The sequence below is a fragment of the Pongo abelii genome, chromosome 7 (genome assembly GCF_028885655.2).
Source record: "Pongo abelii isolate AG06213 chromosome 7, NHGRI_mPonAbe1-v2.0_pri, whole genome shotgun sequence".
NCBI lineage: Eukaryota > Metazoa > Chordata > Mammalia > Primates > Hominidae > Pongo > Pongo abelii.
The window spans coordinates 89,981,005-90,004,409 of record NC_071992.2 but is presented as its reverse complement, the minus strand read 5'-3'; the positions used below and the strand labels follow the sequence as shown (position 1 = coordinate 90,004,409).

Sequence of the window (23,405 nt, the reverse complement as noted above, 5' to 3'; positions counted from 1 at the left end):
CAGAGGGGAGTATTTTCTTGCATATTTGTTGAGTAGATTCCCAGGTATAAAATAATGCATCTATGCTGTCTCCATGACACTACCCAACCTCTATGATGCAAAGTGGTTCATTTTGACTACCGAAGGATATACCCATCCAAAATTCTTTGTAGTAGAAGAATGTTCCTTCCCCCATACTAGCTACTTTTTTCAACCTCCAGAGTTGTGTGTCCTGGGTGATAAACCTGCAGCCACTAATGGCTTCCAGAATTCTGCTCTTTATTTTGTGTTCTCTAACTCAGAGAAAGTTAATTGTCCTTGTCAAAAACGGAGGCATCCTCCTTGGCTGCCTCATCATATAAATCCTCATTCTACTTCATCATGTAAACCACTTACTCCTATGGATTTGTACCTTACATATTTCACGGCTCTAATTTATGCTTTTTTTATATCCTTATTGCCTTAAACATAGCTGAGGATACCTAGACTATCCTAATAGCCTCTTGACTGCATCTTTTATTCACTTCTTTGATTATATAACTTCCCTGCTTAAAACCTTCAATGATTACCCTGGATCTTAAAATGAAATTCGAACAAATTTCTGGGTGCCTTCCTCAACTTCATCAAACATCACTCTTTCTTCTCTACACTAATCCAAGCCTCAATGAATTTTTATCCATGTCTCGAGTGTACTACATACCCTCTTAGAACATCCTCCTATACCCACTACAGATCCCTCTTTCCTTAACTCACACCTGTATAACTTTATTTATTTTGTATATTTTCTATTTAAAATCATTCCTTCTGGAAGCTTTCCCTACCTTCTTACCCCCACTCCACATCTGAGCTAGGTCTTCCCACGGGATTCCAAAGAACCCTGTATCTATCCTAGTTCAGCATTTAGCACACTGCCTTGCACCTGACTTGTCTGTTCACAGTACTTCCTACCAAAGAGAGTCCCTTTGCTCCCCACTGACTCCCTCAGCACACAGTGCCAGGCACATGAGTAAAAATTATGGAGTGAGTGCTTGAACATTGTACAACTCTTGCCCCCCAGAGCACCACAGTCACACACTAACCAGAAAAAATTAAAGGACCTCATTTAATTATTCCACAAATAGTTACTGAGTAGTTACTGCATATTCTCTGTGGAGCAGACATGATGCTAGGCTCTATAAATATTCAACAGAAACACAATAAAATTACTTTTCTACAATGTTGCATTTGGTCAAATATCATTTTCCACCAAAAAAACTGTGTCCAATACTCGGAAATACAGTCACCACCTGTGTGGCCTACCTGTGATTCACAGCTTTTCTGCCTGCCACCTGATGCTGAGGTTTCAAATCACATCCTGTTACTGCTTTTACATTTGCATTTTTAAGAGCCTATATTGAAAATGGTGACAAACAAAATGTTCTTACCTTTGGCTGGCTCCCTATGGGGAGAGCAGAACAAAAGGCAAGAACCTTTAAGGTTACTACCTTCTTCAGGCGTATCAAAGTGATACCAAGCAACGTGCACCTTGGAAGAAAATTCCTACAAAATGTGCCCAGTTTCTTTCTGAAGCCAAGACATTGAAAAGATTTTACATCCAGTAGAGCAGGAATGCAGAGTTCTGAATGTGCTGGAGAAAACGCCTCCTGCCAGCAATTGTTCTCAGTACACTGCCTTCTGGCAGAGGCCCTCAGGAGGCCTTCTAGTGGTCACGAAAGCATGCATTGGAGAGGTTTACATTATACACATTAAAATTCTCATGTTTATAGCAAAAATATTGAGTTATCCTTCCCAAATGAGAGGAAATGCGCCATGTGGGACGGTAGATGGCTTTGTTAAAAAAAAAGATATATACATGTATATATAAAGATAGACACTACAAGTGTTTAATCAACTACTGAAGAAAGAAAAACAAAAAGTAGTTTACCTTTTCCACATTCTCTTCCACATGAAGCCCAAATAAACAAAATCAGCATTTTTATTTATTCCCAAGTCATAAATTATCATCCTAGGCAACTAGTTCATGGGCTCTTTTCAAGCATGGATTAATCTGTTCTCCATTCATTCATTTAAGTCATGCTTTCTGTAACTTTACTACCTTCTGTGATTTGGTATCCAGTATTTTTATTTTTTCCAAAAAACTATAGGAAACCTTATATCTGTAGCTCTGCAAATAATATTTGCAGGCATCAAACAAATAAAATAGATACTGTATTATCAATATAGTTATTTTGGCTTCTTAAAATTACATTACACATTTTTTTTTTCAGTTTTAAGGTGATCAGTTCATTTCCTTCATTATATTCACATTGTCCCTCATCTGCCTTTCCACCACTCCATACCATCTGTGAAGGCTGCCATCTCACCCATGACACTTCAGGGAGTTGTCCTGCCTGCCACTTTATGTTGGAGCAGCTGTGCGGTTCTTCCTTATCTTTGGCTGAAGGATTGGCATTGCTTACTCGGGAGTCACCACCTGTCTGGTCACTTTCACTGCCAATATCAGCTCCATCAACTGCCAGGATCATCTTTCTAAAATGCATCCCTAATCCTTCTCTAAAATTTTCACAGTCTTCCTAATTGCCTTTGGAGTAAGGAATCCTCAACCTTTTCTCAAACTCTTCAAAAATACAGCTCAAGTGTCATGGTTTTTCTCTGCTGGAGATTTTGTTCATGCATTGCTTTGCCTGCTGTAACAGCCAACCTTGACCCTTCCTGAGCATCTATTTCACATGCTCCTCCTCCAAGGAGCCTTTCATGATCTGCCAACTAGAGATTATCACTCCCTTCTTCAACTCCTCCATGGTATTTGTCTGTACCTCTTTTATTACATCAATCTTATACAGCAGTATATTGTACTGAATTATATCCTTAGTGGAGTTTTTTTCCATTTGTTTTGTTTTTACTGCATTGTTTAGACTTTAAAGACAAAAATGTTTGTTTTCTTTGGATCTCTTTCTCTCATGGAGGGACCTCAAAGTTTTTCAAATTAATTTATTCAATTGACTTAAATTCAGAGAACACCCTACAAATTTTACTCTATGTGTGGGTCTTGCAATTTTATTCTTTTGGAGATAATTCTTATTCTAAGAAACTAGTGTGGTTTGTGGTTTAGAGTCGTGGTTTATGCTACCCTCAGGAAGAATAAAAAACAGCTGGTGTCCAAGCAGCTCTGGAAATTAGTCAATAAACTAATTGTAGAACAGAAGCCAAGAGTAAAAAAGTTTTACTTGCAAATTTTAAGTTCTATCTATATGGTTTTTTTTTAGAATTTAAGAAAAATTCTTTAATTCAGGTGTGGAATCAAATATTATTATAAATGATGAGAAAAACTCTATTAAGGCATTTATATTATCAAAATTAATGCTAATTATAAACACATAACAATTTACAAGGATTTCATCTAAATTCAACAAATGATTGTGATCACTTTCTATACACAAGAAATTGCCCAAGAAAACAGAGATACAAAAATGAATAAATATAGACACAGCACCCAGAAAGCTCAAAATTAAAAAGTTTTCAAGAAATGCACAAAGTAACTGTAAATCACTTCATGAGAGCAAGATATGATGAGAGTAGACAAGAAGGGCTACCCCAGCTCAAAAGTGGGATAAATAATCTGTGGTCATGGATATTAGAAGCATTCTGGCATCAAAAGCTTGAAGGATAGTATTATAAATAAATGAATAAACTAAGGAAGAGACTTTAGAGGGAGAGAAAATGGAGTGGTAAAAGGCTCAGAGAGTTGTAGGTGAAAGGAATTACAAACCAGATTGATGCAATTAGAAGCCCTGAGCCAAAGACCATCTTCTGTTAAGTTCCCTTGGGTGATATCACTCACTGAGGAGAAGTTGAACACACAGCTGGTGATCAGAGCACATATATTTGTGAGGTATCAAGTGAGGGGTGTCCTAAGTTTCTGAGGTACATAGAACAGGTTAGGAATTCTACTGTCTTTCACATGCTCACAATCCAAATCAATGTTGAACAAGTTTAACTAAAGATAATAGTATCAAACTAAGATCTGCATTTTCCATCTAGCCTAGAGAATTCAAGTCACTTACAGTCCCTGCTTCAATCTCCAAGTCACCTACTATGCTGTACTTCTCTCCAAGTTCCTCTGGGTCTTCATGAGGGATTTAGATGAACTCTTTCCAGTGGCCAGTTTACTCAAAGAGTCCTTCTAACTTATGATTTCACTCAAGTGAGCACATTTTTCTGACTTAACTGATGGATGTTCTCCCACCTCCAGGCCTTTGTCTAGACTCCTCACTCTTCCTTCATCTTTGAGAGTGGCTCACTCCCTCGCCTGCCTCCAGGCTCCTTCAGTGACTCGTCCTTGACCACTTATTAAAAATCAAACCCTCACCACAAGCCACTTTATTTTTCTCCATAACCTTATCATCTTACATCCTATGTAACTTATTTATTTACCTGGCTTATTGTCTGATTCCCCACCCAGGGAGCCAAAGATGTCTATTTTACTCATGAATGTATCCCCAATTATGTAGCCTAACATATAGTCAATGCTCAACAAATATTAAATATTTAATAAATATTAAATTAGCAAATACAGGTGTGAATGAAGTGTATGCACAGTATTTACATGAGTATTTGAAAGAAGCCCTATTTTGCTTGCTAGCACTTACTGTTCTCATTACTTTTACTGAATTAAGGAGCATTTACAAAGCATCTACTATGTAATCAGCATTGGAGCTAGTTCTTACAAAGTAAATCATATATAGTGGTTCTGATATTAAAAAAAATAAGAATGGAATAATACATAGAGCATGAATATTATAGGACTTCAGCTGGCATTTTAAAGAAGGAAAGAAAGATACCTTGACATCTTCAGGGGTCCTGCCTGGGGCATTTCCTCAATGCAGCAAATGAGAAGATGCTCCCCAATAGAAGCATGGGCTTTGAAATTACACAGACCTAAATTCTAATTCCAGCAGTGCCATTCATTATCCTTACCACTTTGGCCTAGTCGTTAACATCTCTGGGTCTCAGTGATTTCATTTGTAAAATGAAGACCACAATGTTAACCTCACACGGAGAATGTGAGCTATCAAATGAGATCATCTATGGAAACAATTAGTCAAGTCCTTGGCATACAGAAGCAATTAAATAAATGCATGTGGAATGAATTAATTTTTGATAAGTAAGGGAAAATAGAGCTAGAAAAAATGTGACTTTTTTCAACCTACTTATACTGTGTTTACCTAACTATGCCTTTCCTCGTGGTGAACGCTCTGACCTCAATAGGATAAAAATAGTGAATTGCATTCTTTGATAGGTTATTATATGTATTGTTATTCTCATTTTACAGATAAATAAATTGGGTCTTAGACACATTAAATAACTTGTGCAAGGCCACAAAGTAAGCAGCAGAGTTAGGATTTGAACCCAGATGAGCTCACCTTCAAAGCTGGCTGGGCAGTCTTGGTTCTCACTTTAGAGTCATGTGATTGCTACAAATTCTCTAAACTCATAGTTGGGACATTATGCCTTTCTGAGCTTGCATGGTATCTTAGGCATATTTATTTCATCATTTTAGTAATTTTAAAAACATATTTGTTCATCTAATTTTTATATATTTACATCGCCTTCTAAAAACATCTTCTCTGTATGGGTAACTTTTTGTCCTTAGATCTTGAATGAGTTTTCACTGGGCACCTTTCACAAGAAGTTCAAAGAAACCCATCAAAACTAATGTTTGTTGAACATCTAGTTAGCGACGGGCTCTGGTCTGATTACTCCTCAACTCATACATTTCTCACAACAAAGCTATGTGGCAGATACCACCTTTATCTTCATATTAGAGATGATGAAAATGAAACAGTGTGGTAATGAGTTCATTCAGCATATACTTCAGGACTAGGATTCAAACCCAAGCATTTAGATTACATTGCCCATATTCTTAATCATGAGACTATACTGCTCCTCACACACCAGGACTGATTACATCTTCTCTTTCTTTATAAATTCTAGGAAAATGCATTTTCATAGAGTCTAAATTGTACTTCTATGAACTGTGACTCTGTTACATCGTTTAACAAGTCTTTAGTTTTCCTGTGACATTGGCATCTGCAACTAGCCAAACTTTTTAATATAAAACTTATTTATATAAAACAAGTGAATCTAGAATATGATAAAAATCCCAAATTTTAATTCAGCACATATAAAACTGTTAGTGGTACCCCCTCCCCTCACCCCAATTTGGAAATACCATATTGATGGTCTTCATTGCCTTAAACAGGCTCCAAGCTGTGCTCTTGTAAGACGCTGGACTTTAAATCATAACCTTACATAAATTCAAAACCAAATAACAATTTTAACAAGACTTTTTCCTTTCAATACTAACTTTTTTTTTTTTTTACTTTCTAAGTAAAATGATTTAAACATTGTCTATTTTTAAGAAAGAGCAAAAAATGTGTTCACGTTAAGTTGGAACAGTGTGCAAATGCACTGGCTTCACTGTTATCTGGACGGCAAAGCATTAAATCACAAGGAGAAAAAAGTCAGCATGTTCTCTTAGAATACAAATAGATTAGCGTCAGTAAGAACTTTGTCCAAAAAAGGGAAAAGACACCTACCCAGAGAATAAATCATGCATATGAAACCTATAATTTTAAGAAGTATTTTCAAGAAATGTTATAGCTGATAAATATGACTATGAGATAAAGAAAGCACAGAAAAAGTTCATGTGACTTTTTTTTAAGTGGACCTTCCAAATGTGATCAGTCAACATACCCCACTTTTTATCTATGATTCTTACATAAGATACAATTCACCAGTAGCTATGGAACTCACAGAAGAAAGTCTACATAGATTCTCTCTCTCTGTCTGTCTCTGTCTCTCTGGACCTCTCTGTCTCTCTGATTCTATGATGTAAGAGTACTCAACATTATTAGGCACATAAGAACCTTAGGTTAAAATATGTAAAAAGTCCAATACCCGGACATATAAACACTCGTGATCGTTTGAGATTCTGCTAATGTACAATATAAAGCTTTCTCACTCAGAACTTAAAAAAAGAAAAAAAAAAAAAGAATTCTTCTTACCATATATTCCATATTTGCTGCCGGTGGGAACACTTTGCCCCGAACTTGATTATGATAATCAAGAATGGCGATCATGTCATTCTGCGAAATGTAGCGCTTCCGCCTGGCTTTGGGGATATCCGCTGAATCTAATTGTGCTTTCAGAGCTGCTTCAATATCAGTGAAATTATTGGTTGGCGGGGGTGAGTCAGTGGAATTGAGTAGGACGACGGCACTTGCTTCACAGAGAAGGGAGAACAGGAGTGCACTGCTGACGGCAGAGATTGCTATCATTTTGAGGGGTGGAGAAGAAGAGGCCACCGAGTTTACTTTGCTTTAAAGCAGAAAGGTAGAGTTAGGGTCTATGAAAAAAAATAGGTCCAGAGGGTATGAATTTACAAAGTCATCATTTGGGAGCATTGCTTGATTTGACTTTCTCCAAAAATCCAAACAAATGTTGAACTCAAGCCTAGGAGATAACCTACAGTAGAATCTCTATTCATTTTTTTAGTGTCATGAGGCAGACCCCTAAGAGGAACTTTGTACAGCAGAGAAAAATAAACAGCATGACCACTAACCCTAAAATGAATGTGAACCATTTGCCCCAAATGTCTGAACCACAAAATACATTACTGCATATTTATTTTCAGCGGGAAATTTTCAGAAATTGAAATTCACCTTGAAAGTGAAGAAAAAATGAATCACAGGTAACAACAGAGAACGTGCTGATAATGTCTGCCAGACATATAGACACACCAAGTGATAGAACACATACAAAAAAGTCATAGTAATCCAATCTCATTTCTTTAAAAAAATGTGAGATACTTTAAAATCAATGCATGCAATATAAACTTGTTGAGCTAAATAGCTTACCTCTGCACAATGCCAAAATGAATATATTGTTCTTCCAAAAATTTAAGGTTCTTTGCTATGTGGTAGCATGAACTCTTGTAAGAGGAGTGTGTCTTATTACAAACTCTCTGAGAGCAAAGCTCTGCAAGGTTTGAAGGCTGCTGGCTACAGGAGCAGCTAACAGCTTTTATATGTCACTGTTTGCAACGTCCAGAAAGGGCAGTCTTTCTAAGGGTCTCTCTTAGCCAAAATCAAAGGGGAGGGGTTTGGGGTAGAAAAAAAACAGTGATTGGGTGGCAACCTTTTTATGTGGGTGGTGAGGAAATTGAGTCACACCCACAGCTTACAAAGTACAAGCCATAAAAGACAAACCCCTTTTTCTCTGGGCTTCCACCTTTTCTGTGAGTAATTTCTCTCATTTTATGCTTTCTAGTTCCTGGTTCCCATACAAAAAAGAAGAAACAAAGAAAAAAAAAAAAGACTGTGGGTTCATGAAAAAACAGACGGTTGAGTAACAAGCAGTACATTTTTTTAAGACAGTAAATGACATGGGAGCTAAAAAGAACAAGCTGATATTAAATCAAGAGATCAGCTAACATAGTTAATCTGGGTGGCCACAAATATGATTCGAGAGGGATGCCAGGCAAATCGGTAGTAACCAAACTATAGCATATGATATTAGGATAATAGATGCTCAAGTGGCTGTGTTCTCTGCTTCCATGTGGCTGCATTCCTGTACTTTATATATTTCTTCTTCTCTCTCTTATTTTACCTTCTCTCCCTTTTTTCTTTCTCTACAGAGTGAGGTCAGAAATTACTTGCTTTTTACCTGCCTTGTATAAAATGTGAATAGAGAAGCTCATGGCAAATGACAGCAGCCAAGATAACATCTGTTTCAGGTTTAGAGCATATAGTTGAAATTTTAAGCAAAGAATAGCTCAGCCTCTCAGGAAATGTATTAGAGGGCACAACACAGAGGCCATGAAGAATTTTAACAGCAGCAGCAGCTGCCAACAATTAGAAGTGCCTTGTTAGGAGGATGTCATAGGGGCAAAATCTATGTCAGGCAAAGCAAGAAGAAGAATGTGAACATTGGTGCTCTGTAATGAAAGGACCCTCCTCAAAATGCGTCATGATCCCATTAACAAAATGTGGACCATTTACAGTCAGTGGCAATAGGAATCCTGGAAAATACACACTCTTCAGTTTAGAAACTTACTTAACTTACACTGATTTTTTTCCAGCTTGCTAATGTGATTGTCTCCCACATGTTTCAGCAGAAGAAATACTATGTGAATTTACAGTCATCAGAAATGATGGTCATGTGGCACACTGGACAGGGAGCCAAGTTTCCTAGGATATATTCCCAGTTGGATCACGAGTAGTATGTGTGGTCAAATGCATACTGTTTAACTCTTCATTGGTGCACCTAAAAATGGAAGAGAAAAGATTCATATTCTATGGTGAGACAGACGTCATCAAGTTCTTTAAGGGAGTAGTGAGGTGTACCAGAAGTGTCACTAAAATTCAGACTACAGTGATGAGATACAGACTTTATAGTAATATGTACCAAAGTTCAGGTTTTGACACATTTTGATGACTATTCAACTCCTAACTAAAGTGAAATCATTTTAGGAGAGCCATAGCTGAAATATTGAGAGCTTTAAACAAGGAATTAATAGTAAAATTGAAAAGGCATAAACAGATAATATAAACTCAGGAGGTGAGCAAGGATATTATGAAACATTGGAACAACTAGAGGAAATTCACATGGTTGTTCACAGCTGCAGATCTTAACAAGTGGAGCTGTCCAACTAGGGTTGCACCACTTTGGAAAGTATTCATGGCACCTTCAATGAATCTCAAATATGCTATATTAAGGATTCCTGAATTAAATCAGAAGTTAGATGAGAAACTCTCTGTAGGCCTTCCAGCTCTAAGATCTGTGGACTTTTTGAGAAATTAGTGGCAGCACACATTAGCCTTTACTCTCTACATATCTCATACAGCTTCCCAGCTATCTGAGGAACTAAAGGACTTTTAATACCTGAACAGCAGTCATGAGCCTTTCATTCTCCAGGGTGACTGAGTTCTTGCTTAGAACCTCATAAGAATCGAAAGTTATATTTAAGACTACACCCTTTGTCATATACACAAAGAGGTATTGTCCACCTCTTGGGGTTTGACTTGAAATATTTCCATAAGGATAAAAATGTGATGCTTGAGAAACTTGTCTAAACCAAAAATGGATTTCCTCTAAGTGCAGGAAGTGGCGGGATGGAGGAGGAGGAGAAGGAATTTCTGAGATGCATCTAAACAGGAGATCACCTCTGAGCCCAATTACGTAAGGGCAGAGCTGATAGTTGCTTAATCCGGAGACCCTGAGGCATGTCAATGATTTCAGATGTCTTTCAGCACACATGGATTATATTGTGGAATTTCGGACTATTAAGGAAACCCACAAGGCTATGGAATCATAAAAGAAAAGACCTGTGGGAGGAGAGTTAAGAATTCTGCTTCCAAGCAGACATTATTGCCAGAAGAAGTATTTGAAATGCTTTGGAAGTAATTTTAATTTTAAAATACTTGGAAAATTAAGAGGCATACATCCAAGTTGTCAGTAAGAGGACTACTAATGAACAACTAACAATGAGGTGTTTTTTTTTATGGGGACTCTTCTTGAAAAAGACCATTGACATGTTTTGAAACCTTCAGGTCCTGCTTGCCAACAGAGACAGAAATGGAATGTAGTTATATTACTGAGAAGAAATGCATATACATTTGGCAGCATCTTGAAACCTGTGAGAAAATGGTTGTTATTTTAAAATGGAAATCAGATGTAAGCATTCCAGAATGGTACACCTGCTTAAGCAAAGCTAATTTGATGTGTGTGTGTGTGTGTTTGTGTGTGTGTGTGTGTGTATGTATGTGTGTATGTGCCATATATGCATTTGACTTTAGTCTAATTCTTTTCTAATTGAAATATATTCTGTGGACTAGTACCCTTGAGATCACCTAGAAGCTTGCTAGAAACGCAGAATTTCAGGTCCAGCCAAGACCCACTAAATCAGAATCTTCATTTTATCAGGAACCTCAGATGATTCATATGCACATTAAGGTTTGAAAAGTACTATCTAAGTCACTTTGCTTTCAGAGACACGGAGACACAATCTACTACACACATGCCTGAATCAGCTATTGGAAAAGTCGATCTATCTAATAACATGGAGAGAACTAAAGACAATAGAGGTATGCCCAAGTGTCTTTGAAGTGGAGAACACAAGTCAACCTCCATTTTATATGAAAAAAAATGGGCTGGGCACGGTGGCTCACTCCTGTAATCCAAATACTTTGGGAGGCCGAGGCAGGCAGATCACCTGAGGTCAGGAGTTCAAGACCAGCCTGACCAACATGGTGAAACCCCATCTCTACTAAAAATACAAAAATTTGCCAGGTATGGTGGCAGTGCCTGTAGTCCCAGCTACTCAGGAGGCCGAGGAAGGAGAATTGCTGGAACCTGGAAGGCGGAGGTTGCAATAAGCCAAGATCACACCACTGCACTCCAGCCTGGGTGACAGACGGAGACTCAGTCTCAAAAAAAAAAAAAAAAAAAACACCGGGAAAAGAACACACAGCATCTTACAAAGAAGTTATTTAGCAGTGGTGAGAACCTTTGCAAGATTACTATGTAAAGCATATTTTTAATTTAATACATATTAATTCATCACAAGATTGCTGAAACAACAAAATGCAGTATATGTGAAAGGGCTCATAAACTGTGATGTGGCATATAAATAAAAAGCTATTATTTTATTCTGTCTCCCTAAGACAGAGGTCCAAATCATCCTTTGTTCCTCACTCTCTCACCTTGTTTCATACAATCAATAACTCTGGAAAACATGTGTATTTTTATCTCTGACCTGTTTTGCCAATCTACCCTTTTTATCATTATCATTATTATTGTGACTGCTTAAAGTTAATGCCATTATCTTTTTCTAGAATTAGAATAATCACCTTCTAGCTGATATTTCTTACTCCAGTGACTCTCCTCCTATCCATTATTCACACTGCTTTCAGCTACCTTTCTATAAAAGAAACTGAATCATTTAACTTATCTACATATAACCCTCTATTAGCTCTCCATTGTCCACAGGGCCAAGTTCAACTGCCTTGACCTGCCTTACAAGAGCCTTGACTATTAACACACAAAGCATATTTTTAAATTTGAGTGCTCTGTGTAATTCACATTATATATTTTAGGATATAAATATATATCATTACATATTTACATATATTATACATTTATATAATAAATAATTATAAAATGGCAAAATACTGTATTACCAAAATATTTGAGAAATTTTATAAAATATGTATGTATTACAATCTATTCCTATGCATGCAGCTTAAATGGGGCTGGAGGATTAACTTCCAGGATGACTCATCCACACGACTGGCAACTGAGTGCTTCTGGCAGGAGGCCAGCATACATGGACCCCACCACATAGGCCTCTCCATTGAGCTGTCTGATCGTCGTCACCACATTGAAGCTGGCTTCCTCCAGGGTGAATGATCCAAGCGGGAGCAAGATAGAAGATACAATGTGTTGTATGGCCTACCTGTAGAAGTCACACACCAGCATTTTCACAACATCTTATTGTTAACATGGGTCACTCGAACCTATTCAGTGTGAGAGAGGACTACACAAAGCCATGAACCAGTAATTGAGAATTATTGAGGGTCATCTTGAAGGCTGGCTACAACAGGGAAATTTTGGAAAATAGCTGAAACAGAACTACAATTAAACCCAGCAATCCCATTACTGGCTATATACCCAAAGGAAAAAAAAAAACATTCTACAGAAAAGACACATGCACTCATATATTCATTGCAGCACTATTACAATAGCAAAGATATGGAATCAACCTAGACGCCCAACAATGGTGGACTGGATAAAGAAAATGTAGTCCATATACTCCATGAAATACTACCCAGGCATAAGAAGAATGAAATCATGTCTTTTACAGCAACATGGATGCAGCTGCAGGTCATTATCCTAAGCCAATTAACACAGGAACAGAAGACCAAATACCACATGTTCTCACTTATAAGTGGGAGCTAAACACTGAGTTCACATGAACATGAAGACGGGAATAATAGACACTGGAGTCTACGGAGGAAGAAAGAGAGCCATGCATTGAAAAATTACCTATTGGGTACATGCTCACTACCTGAGTGATGGGATCATCCATACCCCAAACCTCAACATCACTTAATAGACCCATGTAAAAAACCCTCACATGTACCCCCAAATCGAAATAAAATTTGAAAGTATTTTTAATGAAAATAGCTATCTAAAAAAATAAAGAAATATCTATATTACTTGGAAATATGGAGTTAACTACCAATAAAAAATTTTTTAAAGAGGTAGAAGTGGTTGCTTCCTGAAAGCAGAAATATAGATGGGAGTGAGCAACATGGGATTATTGCATTTTTTATTTTAACTTTATAGAATGATTTGACTTTGAAAATTATATGCATTTGCAACTTTAATATAAAAGGTAATTACTAATTAATAGAAATTAATTTGGTAAACAGTGCAGATTAAAGTATGTTCAATGAACTACCAAACACATAACAGAACTGGAGATGTAGATAAAACTGAAACCATATTTGAGTTTGCCTGGTATCTCTCTCATTGGGTTTGGTTACGTTACAGAAGTTTCTAACTGGCTGGAGCTTTAATATTAATTCAGTTGCCTTACTCTGAAAATAACCCTTCAATGTTTTAAATGATCCTTGTCTAACTTTCTTGTTCTACTGAGTTTGAGACTATCCTTTTATCTTCCAGTTCAATGAAGGAAATGAGGCCCTGAATTAGCATGTATATGGCTGTTCCTCAGTACAGTAGCATGGCCCCAGATAAAGAGGGAGTAACCTTCACTCTTCAGTTTTCTAATCAATACTTAAAATGCACACATCTTTTTCTCTCTGTTTGCTAGGTATCCTTCAGAAAGCCTGGGCAATAAACCGAAGGCTCCGAAAAAGAGCAAAGTGTCTGGTGAGTCAAGTAGAATCTCAAAGCTGAACTAAATTTGATGAATCTGGACTTTGCCAGCCCTGAAGAAGAATAAGCTTGGAGGAACTCTTCAAGTAGCTAGTGCATTTGTGTTGCTGTCAGCAAAATAGCCAGTTGGAGAGCTATGCTGTTCTCCACTAAAAGAATTGTAGAACCATTGGGCTTTAATAGGTTTGAAAGACTGTATAATTGAATTTATAATCATCTGGCTTAGAAAATATGCAAAATCACATTCATAGTGAGTAGATGAGTTACGGTATCCATGGACAATTCTGATAGGAAATATTGGTTATATCTGGTGAAACCCATGATAAACCAAAGGCACGTTAAGGGCAGATGGTTGGAGTTGGGGTATGAGTGTTGGTCATATGGTGGAGGGGAAAAGACCAGGATGTTAGGATCATGCAGAAATTATGTGGTTGCCCTACAGAAATGATAAGCCATAAAGTTCCACTCTGGCCAGTGTTTTAAGTCGATGCTAGAAAAGAAAAACAATAGTGACACAGGGGTTGGTTATTTGTTTTCCACAGGCCAAGAATATGTCAAAATAAAGCCCAATAGGATGTATATTCAGTGGTCAAGTAGACTGAGAGATGTTAACGCACTTATTCATGGCATCATTTCAGATTTTGCCTATAGTAGGCATTCAAAAGATGTTTGTTAAATTTTATAAATAAACAAAAGCTATATCAGCATGGCCTTTTTCTAATCCAAAACCTGGGCACACAGCCAAGATAAACTCAGGCTGTCCAAAAGCCATGCGCGCTCTCGCCAGAATCATCAATTCTCTCCAGTCATTTCACTATGAAGAAGGCCTGGATGAACTTGGTGGGAAAGTCCCATTAGCTGCCACTCTTGGATTGCATATCTACATATCCTTCAGATTTTATGTCCCTGATCTATTTGTGTTCTTGCTGGTCCTGATTTTAAATTATTGCTTTTCCTTTTAATATTGTTCTGATTTATTTTTATATGTTACTCAATATTCTTTAATGACAGCAAATAATGATAAAAATAATAGCTGCCATGGCCTATGGAGGCTTCCTATGACAGAAACTCTTCTAAGATAAAATTTCATCCTCATGACAACTCATAACCTTTGAGAAAGTTTCTATAGATTTCTATTTTACTACTAAAAATACTGTGGTTTAGTGAGATTATACAATTTACTCAAATTCACAAAGATAGGAAATGCTTCAGCTGGGATGCAAACCTCTATCTAAGAGAAAAACCCGATTTCCTCGTTGCTATATATACCATTAATTTGGAGCAAAGCAGAATCACTTAAAAATCCTTTTAAGTGATGATTAAATAAATCATCAATTGTTAAACAATGATTAGATTCTTAATTATTTTCAGTCATTTGTTTAGCACTAAATATAACAACAATAATAGTAATAATAATAATGGTAACCCATCTGCCTGTGTTCTTAAGTGTCTTATATATTAGCTGTGGAAATAAGACATATATGATGAACTGTTAAAAACCATAGAAGAGAATTTATACCTAAATATGCTCATGTATTAAGTAGTACAACAAAGTCATCTGGAAATTTTAAAATGAAAGGAAATCTGCAAATATTAAGTCAACTGGGCATTTCTTTTCAGGAAATGAAAATTAAGCTGAATCTGAAGGGTGCTAAGAATAAAATTGATGGAGGTGAAGACAGAGACTTCTACATAAAGGAAATAGTTAGAAATTAAGCACAGAGACAAAAATAAAAGAGTGTTTTGTGGGGGCAGAGTGATTGGGCATATCCAAGAAACAGGATATATTAAGTAGGTTCATAATAAGGTTTAAATGCTACAAAAGTTCTAAGCCTAGATGCTTGGAAACAAAATTTGACCAAGAATTTGGGTAATAAATTTGAAGAATAAAATGAGAAGCTTAATTTGCATGTGTTCAGTTTAAAATGATATCTGGTTGGAAATACCAAATTGTAGAGCTGGAGACATTGTACTGGGAATTGAGTAACGGTCAGGATTTATTACACTGGGACAGAAGAGACCAACACATAGAATACACTGAAGGTCAGGTTCTGTCCAGAAACCACTCAACACCAGAGCATTAATGAATATGTGAGTAAGTAAGTACATCTTAGCTCAGGCAAGGAAACTGATTTAAAATGTAAGAAGTCTGTATGGATGGGAGAAAGAAGTGGAAATCAATTTAAGGGAAAAAAAGCAAAATCAAAATAGACAATCTCTCTTCTGAGGCCCTAGTCATATGTTGCTAACTATAGAGGAGTCATTAGATAAAAGTGTGTACATTTGGAAGCAAACAAAGACTGCATCCCATGAGATTTTGGAAGCTATGATTACTATAAAGAGCATTAGACTCTCAAAAATATTCTTAAAATACTATACATAAAAATAGCTAATATTTAAAGGCTCATAAAATTCTTGAACAGGTACTAGCCATTTAAGTAGTGATGGTAGAAAGAGAAATGTATAGGTCAGAGAACAGTCCTTGGAAAATGAAAGGAGTTAGGAAGTAAAAGAGAAAATCAGGGGAAATAAATGAAAGAATGACAGGGAAGAAGAAGGAACTATGTTGGCATTTTTGTAACTATGATCATACTCATTATTTTTCACTCTACCTTATCTGCATTTAAAGATATATAAAAATAAATAAATATAGTACAATAAGCTATATAATATAATATCCTAGAAATAATGGCCTTGAATATTGTGAAGATGTCATTGCGTTAGGCTGGTGATCCATGGATATATAGTGACTATTTGTAATGTGTTTTGAGGAAATTTCAAGATTCTACTTACTACCTAATCTCCCCACTATTCACCCCCTCCCTCCCTGCCCTTTCACCAATGAAAATGCCCAAATTTAGAGTCCCTCATGACACAGTCAAGAAATGCAAAGCAAATGTGTACAAAAGGCAATATTAAAATGCATTTATGATACTTTCCACCTTCTTTTCGCATCCATACACAGATACCATAAGTTAATTCTTCCAACATACACCTTGAAAGTCATAGATGATTTGCCCCCCGAGGACCTCTCAATCCCCACTCCACCCACACCTTGTAATTGGCCTTACCTTTTCGATTCTCTTAGAGCAGAGGCTCTCAAACTTGAGCATTTATCAGCATTACCTGGAGGGCTTGTTAACACACCATTAACTGGTTTAGAGTTTCTGATTTAGTAGGACTGGAGTGGGCTCAAAAATTTGTTCTTCTAACTTATTCTCAGTTGTTGGTGACACTGCTGGTCTGGGGACCACAAGAACAACTGGCTTAGAAGAATATTGTTGTTATATACAGTTATAGTCGCCAGTTAATTTCACACTTACCTCCTTCACCAGGTAATATGATAAGGAGAAGACTGTCTCATTTATCCCTGGACTCCCCCTGGGCTGACACATACCTAGCACAATAGTAAGCATGGGCTGAATTAATGAATAAACGAATAAATTTACTCTCATTTCTATCTCACAACACTGTTTGTGTGTGTGTGTGCCTACGTCTAATTTAGTATCCCTCACCCCCATTCTTAGAGAAATACATCTTTTTTTCTCTTAAAATTAAATCTTCAAACTTGCAACCTTGTTTAACTGCATTTCTGAAAGAAATAAATGTGGAAGGGAGGCATCTCACTCACAATGAAGCATATCACATCTACAAGTATTCCTTCCCTTTCCAGCCTTTTCGGTATACTTTCTCTACAATTTTTACTTTTCCATGACTCAAATTTTTCACAAGTTCTACTTATTTCAGGACAGTTTTTGAATAAGTTTAATTCGCCCCTCCTCACTTTTACCTTGTAACTTTTGGTATCCCTTAAATCAGGGTTCCCCCACTGGTTCCAGTCCATGGCCCATTAGGAACCGGGTGGCACAGCAGGAGGTGAGCGGCAGGCGAGCCGGCAAAGCTTCATGTGTATTTACATTGGCTCCCCATCTCTTATATTACTGCCTGAGCCCTGCCTCCTGTCAGATCAACAGCAGCATTAGATCCTCATAGGAGCGTGAACCCTATTGTTAACTGTGCATGCGAGGGATCTAGGTTGTGCACTCCTTATGCGAATCCAATGCCTGATGATGTGTCACTGTTTCCCATCAACCCCAGATGGGACCATCTAGCTGTAAGAAAACAAGCTCAGGGCTCCCACTGATCTTACATTACAGTAAATTGTATAATTATTTCATTATATATTAAAATGCAATAATAATAGAAATAAAGTGTACAATATGTACTTGAATCAACCCCCTCCCTGGTCTGTGGAAAAATTGTCTTCCATGAAACCAGTCTCTGGTGCCAAAAAGGTTGGGGACCACTAACTTAAATCTCATGCCTTGGGTCCCTTATCTCTCAATAGTCCTTCTCTAAGAAAGTTGTCTAAAGGTCTTCATCTTCAGACTAAACTTTTCACTCAAATTCCAACCTCATACTCCACACTGCCTTCTAAGAGACAACTTCAAACTCAATAATAGCAGAATAGACTACAGGTATACCTCTGAGATATTGTAGATTCGGTTTCAGATCACCACAATAAAGTGGATATCAATCAGTCACATGAGTCACATGAATTTTTTGTTTTCCCAGTGAATATAAAAAGTTATGTTTACACTATACTATATTATATTAAATGTTCAATAGCATTATGCCTAAAAATGTGCATACCTCAATTTAAAAATACTTTATTGCTAAAAAATGCTCCCTATCATGTGAGCCTTTAGCGACATGGTAATCTTTTTTGCTGATGGAGGGTCTTATCTCAATGTTGACAGTTGCTGATTGATCAGGGTGGTGGTTGCTGAAGTTTGGGGTTGCTGTGGAAATTCCTTAAAATAAGACAACAATAAAGCTTGTCCCCTCAGTTGACTCTTCCTTTCACAAAAGATTTCTCTGTAGCGTGCAATACTGTTTGATAGCATTTTACTCATGGTAGAAATTCTTTTATAATTGATGTCAACTATCTCAAATCCTGATGCTGCTTTATAAACTAAGTTTATGAAATATTATAAATTATTTGTTTTCATTTCAACAATATTCACAACATCTTTACCATGAGTAGATTTCATCTTAAGAAATCAGTTTCTTTGCTTATCCATAAGAAGCAACTCATCTGTTCAAATTTGATCATGAGATTGGAGAAATTCAGTTACATCTTCTGGCTTCACTTCCTAATTCTAGTTCTCTTGCTTTTTTTTACCACATCTGCAGCTACTTCCTCTACTGAAATCTTGATTCCCTCAAAGTCACCCATAAGGGTTAGAATCAACTCATTCCAATTCCTGTTAATGTGACTGTTTTGACCTCATCCCATGAATCATAAGTGTTCTTAATGGCATCTGGAATGATAAATCCTTTCCAGACGGTTTTTAATTTACTTTGCCCAGATCCATCAGAGGATTCACTATCTACAGCAGCTATAGCCTTACAAAATGTATTTCTTGAATAATAAGATGTGAAAGTAAAAATTACTTCTTGACCTATGGGCTGCAGAATGGATGTTGTGTTAGCAGGCATGAAAGCAACATGAATCCCCTTGTGCATCTCCATCAGAGCTCTTGGGTAACTAGGTGCATTGTCAATAAGCAGTAATATTTTGAAGTAAATCTTTTTCTCTGAGCAGTAGGTCCCAATCGTGGGCTTAAAATATTCAGTCAGCCATGTTGTACACTGATGTGCTGTCATCCAGCCTTCACAGTATGTCTCCCCAGTGGTGTAAACTCATTCTCTCTTCACCTCTGCAGATCTTTTCTACAAGCTATCTAAACACTTCCACAAGTTGTCTCACGTCTTTTGTTTCAAAACTTTTTGGGGACAACATGAAGTAGTGCAAACCAATGTTTATCTCACTTCCCTGAATTATCCTATAGATGACACCACTCTATTTTGTATTTGACTAAATACTTTATTATTCCTTCTCTGTTTTATGTGGATCAATCTGCTAACTACTACACAACCGCAATGTTTTTTTTTTTTTCTTAGTGGACAAAGACTATAATCGTCTCTGCCCCCATAGTATCTAGAAAAGTAATCTGTACATAATATAGACTCAATAAATACTTTTTGGTTTTTCAGTTATTTACACATCTAAAAGTTAAAGACAATAATGACCTTAGTATGAGTGAAAGAAAATGATACAAAAATCTTTGCATTCTGATTAAACTAAACTCTTAAAAACTCAAATGACAGGTACCTTTTGTGTGTGCCCCTTTAACATCTCAAGTCAAATTGTCCTTCACAAACCACAATGTGCAATATCTATCTCTGATTAACAGTAACTAAAGCAAAGAGTACAATTTCCCAACACTGTGGTGGAAAAGTCATCCCATATTACCCACTTTTCTTGTAATTTTCAGTCATTTATTAAACAGAGGGTTTTTTAAGTGTACATACTCCCACTACAATGTAACGTCAGCAGTGTAATCCTTTAACTCCCCCGAATTTGTATACTTGGCCAAAGACCACATCCTCAAGCCAACTTTTCAAGGATCTGAAAAGTAACAAGTGGTACCCAAAAGCTGAAAAAACCTGTAACATAGAAAAATATTTTTTTTTTCCAGGAGATGGTGGCAATTAAGCCATAAGAATTCTTTCTTCTGTTTTACTAGCTCTAGGATATCTCCAGCTTATTCAAGTGTCAGCCTCACATTTACCACAATCTTTTCCTATATTGGGGGAGGGAAGTGAAAGGCAGCCCAGCAGGGCAGTTGAGAGCACATCCTCTGGAAACACACAGCCACCTCCAGCATATGTCCAGCCCCACTGTTTCCCAGCTGTAGGCTTGTCAGCAAGTCACCTAACCTTCTTAAACCTGATTTTTTTTCCTCCTTAAAAAAGGGACAATAATCTACCTCCCTGGGTTGCTGTGAGAATTAAAAAGAAGTAACCTACAAAAAGCACTTGGCACACAATTATACACACATATACATATGATATAGCACATCTAGGGCATTTCTGCTAGTGTCCAAGAACCCTGAGGGGAGGGGGGAAATTGTGAGAGTGAGGAGGTGGGAGGGCAAGGGATGAAAGGAAGGAGAATGTCCAGATTTTTGAAGGAAGAGGAGAAGAAACATGTTCTGACAATTTTCTAACTTTAAAAATTGTACATGGTTGGGAAGGTCATCACAAAGGAAGTAATAGAATTACATTTTTGAGAAAAGTGAACTTAGTGTAGTGAAAGAGAGAATAAAAATGGGTTGAAAGGAAACGACTCTATACCTAGGGGTCACAGTCTCCCACACTGTTCATATGCCATTGTCAGCCTCAGTGTGAGGTGGTCAGACCAGCTGCCAGAGGAGCCTATGCCAATTCCTGAAGAAGGTGGACACTTGGAAAAGTGGAGGAAGAAACTGATAAGGAGAAGGGAAGAAGGCATGCGTAGGATAAATAGGCAGTCAAGAGATGCGGTGGGAACATCTGTGAAATCCCAGATGTCTAGACACCTCAGTGAGGTATCAGTGTCACACTGTCCCAGCACATTGAGTAACATTTAGAAATGGACAACACAAGTGTCCTTTGGTTTTTCTCCTTGCTTCATTTTCCCACCAATAGTGATTGCCTCTGTGCTCACAGAATATCTGTGCATCATCTGAGCTACATTAGTCCATCGAATGATGCACTTGTTCAGAAAGAGGTCCATGTGATTGTCCAAATGCTCGGGCCAACTTCAGAGAACGCCAAGCAAGATCCACTTCAACAGATCATAATTTATACTGGCAGCTGGACAAACAAAAGCAGAGTGACGCATGAACCAGCTTAAGAAAATTGCCAATCCTCCACCAACTGCTTGTTATATTACTCTTAAGTGTTTCTAAATAGGTCAGTTAGAATAACATCATGTGGGCCATAGTAAGTAAGAAGAAAATAAATGTCACTTTTAGCAAGTTGAATTCTTCTAAATACCTTTGGTCCTTTTATTTAACTATCATCCGGCTGAGGGTAAAAAAACAAAATTGTCATGGTTTTATAGTGCTCAGCAGTTTCAATGATTCACATTTCAATGTGGCCCTGTGACAGCTATGGGTCTTTTCCAGGTGGTTTTTGGCACTACCTACATTGCTGGTCACACAATGTATTTTGCCTTGGAGACTGGAATAATAATAACAATGACCCCATCTCTCAGAGAAACATAACTTCACTCTGGCAGAGGTTCTGAGCCAAAAGCTCTGAGATCCTGAGCTCTAGGATGGAAAGGAGGTCCAGAGTCTTGGGTCACCCAGCCTCTCCTTCCTCGATATTCAAATGACAAGATAATCCCTGGAAGTGTCCCAAATCAGTTCTCTGGCTGAAGTTGGACCTCATGTCAGAAGTGATCTCTAATGAGATTTTAGCCAAATGGAGTCGTGTTAATGGCTTTGAACATTTGGAAATGCAACCAAGATAAATTTGTCAGCACTGAAAACTGTAAAGGGCAGCTGCCTTTTTTTTTTTCTTGGCTTGTATATACTGTTCTATCTGTGATGCTACCAAAGGGAAGAAATTAGTAGGATCCATTTTTGAGGTAAGAAAATAGCAAAATTATAAACGGGGAAAGAGGAGCTGAAGTAGCATATTTTTCTCTTGATATTATGATAGTGTATGATAATCATGCCCTCTTTCAATATAGAAAACAGTGGTCTCTAACCACTCCTAAACACCACTAATATTTGCGCAAAGACTAAATATGAACCCACAGAACTGGTTCAAAACGCACATCATGGGCCTGCCCTTGTCTTATCTACAGTAAAGAGGGCACTATATGTTGGTCGGTTTGTTAGTGGTGGCAGGCATCTGAGTTACCGGCCATTAATCTGTATGGGTCTGCAGCAACCTCAATTCTTGCCTCTTCAGAAAAAAGAATACAACTGAGGGGCATAAGGTAGGAGAAGAGACCAAGGCAAGTTTTAGAGCAAGAGTAAAAGTTTATTAAAAAGCTTTAGAGCAGGAATGAAAAGAAAGTAAAGTATATTTCGAAGAGGGCCAAGTGGGCATCTTGGAGAACAAGTTCAGGATTTGACCTTTTGACTTGGGTTTTATATGGTGGCATACTTCTGGGGTCTTGCATCTCTTCTCCCTGATTCTTCCCTTGGCGGGGGTTGTCTGCATGTGCAATGGCCTTCTAGCACTTGGGAAGGGAGCATGTACAGTGTGTTTATTGGAGTTGTATGCATGCTCACTTGAGGTGTTCTTCCATTTACCAGTGGAATGTCCCCAGAAGGTCACATACCAGTTAAACCTCACCATTTTGCCTCTTAGTGAACAAGCTTCAGCCTACCTGCCCAGCTCCTGAGACCTTATTGGGAAATTGCTGATCACCAGTTACAGGTGTTTCTATCTAGTAAGGGACAATTGTACTTAGAAATAGCAAATTCTTTTATAATATTTTGGAAATAGCAACAATAAGTTATTGGGCCAAAAACTAGATTTCAGTGAGTTTACTCAAGGAATGAAGAGATCACAAAGGTGGTAGATGTAGGCTTCTTTTGAGATATGTACAG

The 23,405-nt window shown here is 37.4% G+C and overlaps 1 protein-coding gene across 3 annotated transcripts in view; it reads right to left on the bottom strand.

Moving 5' to 3' along the window:
• PI15 (peptidase inhibitor 15) overlaps positions 1–23,405 on the bottom strand; it is a 67,280-nt gene that overhangs the window by 23,261 nt on the left and 20,614 nt on the right. The window contains exons 1-3 of one of the 3 annotated variants that reach the window (XM_054561778.2): positions 12,085–12,167; positions 9,106–11,958; positions 7,047–7,359 (exon numbers count right to left, since the gene is read on the bottom strand). In XM_054561778.2, the coding sequence (XP_054417753.2) occupies positions 7,047–7,319 (273 nt within the window). In that variant the 5' untranslated portion in view covers positions 7,320–7,359; positions 9,106–11,958; positions 12,085–12,167. Of the gene's footprint in view, positions 1–7,046; positions 11,959–12,084; positions 12,168–23,405 lie in introns of those variants that run through there. The other 2 variants (XM_054561779.2, XM_054561777.2) reach the window with 2 other exon arrangements.